Genomic DNA, 6,000 nt, shown 5'->3' with positions numbered 1-6,000 from the left:
CATTTATGAGAAAAGCTTTATTTCCTTTTAGTACCCACCAGACAATGCCTGTGTCTGTCTGATTTAAAGAAACAGTTTTCACAATTTTGTATCAGGTGTAGAGAGCAGACTGTGTCTTGAAGGGTCTTTGGTATTTAGAAACCAGCACTATCACAGTACGTACTGTAATCTGCCATGTTTCCGTAAGATTAAAGTAATGTTGGTCTAACTTTGAGGGGAAAAGTGAGGATAGAGTTTTGGACTGTAGGAGGTCTTGTGTGTTTAACTAAAGTGTTTATGTGCTGTACAAAAATATTTGACTTTTAATATTTTAAATGTGTGCCTCCTCATTACTCTGCCCTCTCTCTCTCTCTCTGCCATCAGAAATAGTGTTCTTGATCAGTTTCCATTCTGGAATATAGGAAGGATGTTTGTATTTTTTATATTTATTAAACACCCCGCCCTGCCCACCTAAAATATAGATATTTTTTTAGTCATAACAGATTATAGGTACCTACTGTAGCTTGGCTTTATAACTTTACCAAATATTACTGGTAGAACTGTACAGTACAGTATGTCACAAATACGGTAAAAATCTAACACGTGACTTAACTCCTAAAGAAGCAAAATTTATTTATAAAATAAAGTGATACCAAAAGCTCTTCTAAATTATTATTATTATTATTATTATTATTATGACTACTGCTAGTAATACTATTATTACTTTTATTAGTCACTCTAGAATGATCAGTGTCAAGCTATTTGATGAAAATTTATGTGCAGGGTACCCGCTGACATTTCGGTTTTAGCTGATCCAAGCGCTCCTCTTTGAAACCCAAGAAGAAAGAAACGACAGATCATACCGTAATACAAAAACAAAAAACAACACAAAAGCCATTTGGAGAAAAAAATGACCATAGAGTTGAGAGCAGGACGTGTCGCTGCAGATCAGAAAGCACTTGCACAAGTTTCGACAGTCTCAATGGGAGGATGAGATGGTTGTTTCTAGTGAGCTGTGCTGCTACAGTAAATCGTTTTTTGCCGGATCGCTCGCTTTCAGTGCTGCTTGCCAGCTAGAAACGGTCAATCAGGAACTGCAGCATTTACAGTACATTCGTTCCCTGGGAAATCAAGATTTAAAAATCGGTGTTTTAACACGTGAATGCTGGAAGTGATTTGAGTGAAAGGATCCAGCATGGTACTGCCAAACTGCTCTCCTGCCCTTACTTGTATCGTCATTTTTGGATTTTACCCGTCGTTTTGCACCAGAGGAGGTTTCTGGCATTCGACAGTGTTGGATGATCAGGGGAAGTACCACATGAAATGGAAACATAATGAAAGCAGAATTACTTTTGAAATTGAAGTGGAAACTAGAGGCTATATTGGATTCGGACTATCTCCCAATGGAGCAATGGCGTTATCAGACATTGTAATTGGTGGAGTGGAGCTAGGGAAGCCCTATATACAGGTATGAAAATGAACGTCCTTCTTTGTAATACACACCTTTAATGACTAGACTTGCACCTCAGAATCTTTCTCTGGAATGAATCCCAGGTGCTCTTAGTCATTTGCCAGTTCTGATTTGTACAAAATGTGAAAGTTTTAAAAATGCACAGTTGCTCTTCAATATCCTGAGTCTTTAATGATAAATAGCGTTTATTGCTCTTAAACCTCCAGCAATATGTCGCAAGCCTTCTGCTATAATAATGTGTTTTACACTCAATTCTAAACAGAAACCTTTATGCTGTTAATAATTTACGAACAGCCGAAAGTGTGATGAGAAGGGCTACTGTCACTAAAACTAAAACAAAGCTAAAACATCGATTCGAAAATTTACTTCTGAAATCCGCAACGTGATCAAATAGTGCCGCTATGCTGAGTGTTAACTTTTAATGTCATTAAAGGCGTGTGGGTCAATAGTCAGGAAAAACTTAACACTTTAGTTTCCACTCTTAGAATAAAATTCCGAATGAGATTGATTGATATTTATTAGTGGGGAATGTTAATTTTGCATGATTTATGATTTTCAGTTCTGTCTCGTTATAACATTTCAGGAAAAGTTCTTGAACACTGGTTCTTTTTTAATTGAACGTGTTTCTGATTATCTTTCAGCTTTACTTCGAAATCTAGTACTAATACACGTACAGTATTGTGAATTTAATAAGCATAACTGCAAATTAAATGGTGCTGCGAACATATTTCAATGTAGGATTCTCACTGGATATCACTGGATCACATTGAAAGTATTTGGAGGAGCAGAATGAATAGATAAGATAAAAACCCATAGAAAACGATGTTTTCTGACTTTTTTCAAGCAGTAGCTGTGTAATAGAATTCTGGCTATAATAATCATTGCAACAAAAAAAAAACATACCGTATCAGGGGAATGTGACATGGTTAAACATTGTGTATACTCCATTTTGAATGTGTAAGGCCACTAGTTCCTTTAGTTATTAAGTTATGAAATTGTGTAACAGGTGTCACTGTATGGGCTCAGCACTCCACAGTGGCTCCAGTTACCATTCACACCTACTGTATTATTACAAATAACTATTTGACCATCAGGAAAAAGAGAAGTCACAAAAGGTCATTAAGTGAAGAGAAATATAAATCGTTATCAATTTTCTAAAAAAAAACATTGGTGCACAATGTGATGGCCTGTGACTTCAGGATCACTACAAATTTAATTACAAATAGACAATGACCTATTTGCCAAAGTTAATTAAAATCAATAATGCAATGCATTATAACTCAATATAATGTTCTACTGCAGTACTTATTGCATTAAATCACTGTATATTTTGTTAATCCATGGTAGCCTACACATATTAGTGTTCAAAACGTAATTAACCATTTTCTGCAAACTCAAGAAGTACACTTCAAAATGCACAGAAGCATTTAAATAAAAAATTCACTGCAAAGTACAACAATGTCTCCTGGTTGTGTTTTTGTTCTTGCCCTTTAAGCATCATGTTTTTTTTATGATGACTAAGACTCTAGTTTTACTGATAAATGGCCTGTAGCCAAACCACCCAGATGAATGATTTTGTCAGACCCCATGAACCAGGCGTGGCAGTGCCTGTTCATGAAGTTCCTGGGGCTGACAGTAGCAGAAGATCAGACATTGCAGATAGGAAACAGGAAAATCACAGCTATTCCATACTAAAAGGTGCACTGAGATGAAGATGTGTCCTTCTAGAGCAGGGATGAACACCTCATGTCTAAGAGAGATGCATTGTCTGCAAAGGTGCAACCTACAGTATGTCCTAGAATGACATTAAAGGGGAAATCCAGATTAACACATATCAAGGAAAATATACCAAACTGCAGTTCAGAATGAATGAACATAAACTCCAAAATATCACACTGACAATCTCAAAAATCAGTCCTCTCAGTGTTGCCTCTTGAACTTCTAATGTAATACAAGAAGGAGAGATACTTGTAGCGACATACTGTATTCTGATACTGTACCTCTATCCCATTGAAATGTCTGTGTGTACTCTAAAACACCTTTGTTGTCATACGTTGGGCTCAGAACAATGCAAGGCAAAGGTAGATTCCTGAATCAATAAGCAGCAATATTCTGCATTTCTTGATTTTATTTTGGAAATTCCTTGATTATTAAAAAGTGTATAGCTACTTCTAACTTACGGAGTACTTGTATATAAACATCTGTCTCAATGTTTACTTTTCTTGTGAAACAAAATTAGAATATAGTGTTGCAGTGCAGGTCAATTTGATATCTCATGATAAATTAACTTTTTAAAACATTTTGTTCTGGATTCAAACAATTACATAGTGCTATGATTGTCATATAGTATAAAGTTGCTAGTAATACTCTCATGGCAGATGATCTGGGTGCACTTAATTCTCTTACTCCCCTGTTTGACACTGTAATCAAATCATTATACTTGCCTGGTTAGAGAGGATATCTCTGATATTGGCCTTAAATGATTGAAATTTTACTTTGCTGAGCACTGTCATTTTATTACTCTTGATGGTTTTAGTTCTGAGGTTGGAGTGGCTACATCTGGTGTTCCACAGGGCTCAATACTGGTCCCTTTGCTGTTTTGTTTTATTTATACATTTCCTTTTTTCCAAATACTGAAATTACATGGACTGGAATATAATTTCTGTGCAGATGATACCAAAATCTAAATCCACACTAGACTGATATTGAGGTGCTGTAGCAATTTCCAGTTCTCTCTGATTGGTCGTCCTAATTGCATCCTAATTGTGATAAGACTGAGGTTATTGGTTTCCTCCCTTCAGTTACATCAAACCATTGCATTTGATGGCACTGTGCTTTTTTCATTGCAAAGTGAATGTTTTGAAGGTAATTTTGGTGATGATGGTGGCTGTGCATTTTATGACTGCTCTGTATGTAGTCAATATTTCATCTGTTTACTTTCATGCCCACTCTTCAGTGAGTAACGGGTCTTTTTGTTTGTTAACATCATCATCCCAAAAGAACAATCCAGAACTCATTGTCAACTTTGTTTTTAAACCCAGCTTGATATAAGGTCTCTTTACGATTGATTTTGTCGTAGATGTCTATGTGATTTTTCTTATGTCCTTTTTACAGTACAATATTGTTAAAGTGCTTTGAGATAATATTTTATATATTTTAAAGGTACTATATAAAAATAAAGTTCAACTAACGCTTAAATTGTTATATAAAATAAAGTTTAAAGTTCATTATTATAATAAGATAGATGAACAAATATTAGTATTGGTATCTAATTTAGACAATGCTATTGTATAATACGGTCATCCGACGGCTCAGAAATATACCAAGCTGTGATCTCATCACATGTCAGAACATAATGTCAAAGGTTAATCCCATGCTGTAAAATTAAAAAAAAAAAACATTTTTCCGATCGAGCCTTCTTCAGGCGTGAGCAGGCATTGGCTTAACAAATCATTGTGTGATCCTGCGTTATTCTTGATACATCTTGGATAGGCCTTGTTGCGGTGACCCAGACCTGTAATACATACTGTATGTAGCTTTTTTATCATGGATAGCTACTGTATTTAGGTAGTACATACAAGGAGTGAGTGGAGTTATTTTCTTACTATACTGTATATACATACTGTACAGTATGAGTATTCCTTGTCAAGACTGGCATGGACTTCCACACAGGGTTTTGCATTGGTTTTGTCCAGTAGGATTCATCAATACATATTTGGTTAAAACCCCCAGTTAGCAGTGTTTTGTTTTCCCCCTGAAAAGTTAGTATTTGAAGATTGAAACATTCTTGGTGGATGCCAGACTTAACCAGCTTCTTATGAGTCAATGCCCATATGAGGTAAAGTATGAGCTGCCAGAATTGAGGGGTGGGAGTTGCCACAGACATCTGATTGGGTTAAAGGTGGATTTGAGATTCGAGGTGACTCCATGTGCTGTAAAGAAGGGGAAAAGAAAAGGAAGGTGATGCACAAACCTCTGTGAAGTTCTGTTGCTGAATAAGTTACTTTTGATTCTCAACACTTTTGTCATTTCCTGAAAGGGTTTATAGCAGTCTCGCCGCGGACGTAAGGGGATCAGGATCGGAAATGCTACATTAACCCGGACAGTGCAAGAGAAGCTTAGAGTAATTAAATCAGTGGTAAAATATAATTTATCGAAATGTTTAATAAATTGCACAAAGACAAAGTAGCAATTGAATTTGGCTCCAGGGTGGGAGTTAATGTGAAGTTTTAAGTTATCACCACCCTTTTAACAATGAAAATACTCAGCACCAGATGCAATAAAAAGAACAAACATAACCACAGTGCCTTTGGAAAGTTTTATTTGTCTCTGTATACATGTACAGATGCAGCCATTCAAAATGCGCGGGCGATACCGCATTATTTTCCGGTACGCTGTACGCAGTCTACCGCAAGCTACCGGTAAATACCGCGAGTTACCGGTAAATACCGCTAGCAAAATAATAGTATCCGGAATTTCCGCAAGGTGGAGCTAATAAAGCTCAACCTCTCATGTTTGAGCTGTAGCCATCAAAGTCTTTAACGAAGATA

At 36.3% G+C, this 6,000-nt stretch overlaps 1 protein-coding gene across 1 annotated transcript in view; it reads left to right on the top strand.

Moving 5' to 3' along the window:
- Positions 1–1,174: 1,174 nt before the first annotated feature.
- The window catches only part of moxd1 (monooxygenase, DBH-like 1), a 48,418-nt gene continuing 43,592 nt past the window's right edge, over positions 1,175–6,000 (top strand). Inside the window, exon 1 of the mRNA XM_088908496.1 lies at positions 1,175–1,447. Coding sequence (XP_088764622.1) covers positions 1,175–1,447 — 273 coding nt within the window. The remainder of the gene's footprint in view (positions 1,448–6,000) is intronic.

This window comes from Atractosteus spatula, chromosome 2, assembly GCF_055471065.1.
Source record: "Atractosteus spatula isolate fAtrSpa1 chromosome 2, fAtrSpa1.hap1, whole genome shotgun sequence".
NCBI classification, from domain to species: Eukaryota; Metazoa; Chordata; class Actinopteri; order Semionotiformes; family Lepisosteidae; genus Atractosteus; species Atractosteus spatula.
This window is presented reverse-complemented; position numbering and strand designations above follow the sequence as displayed.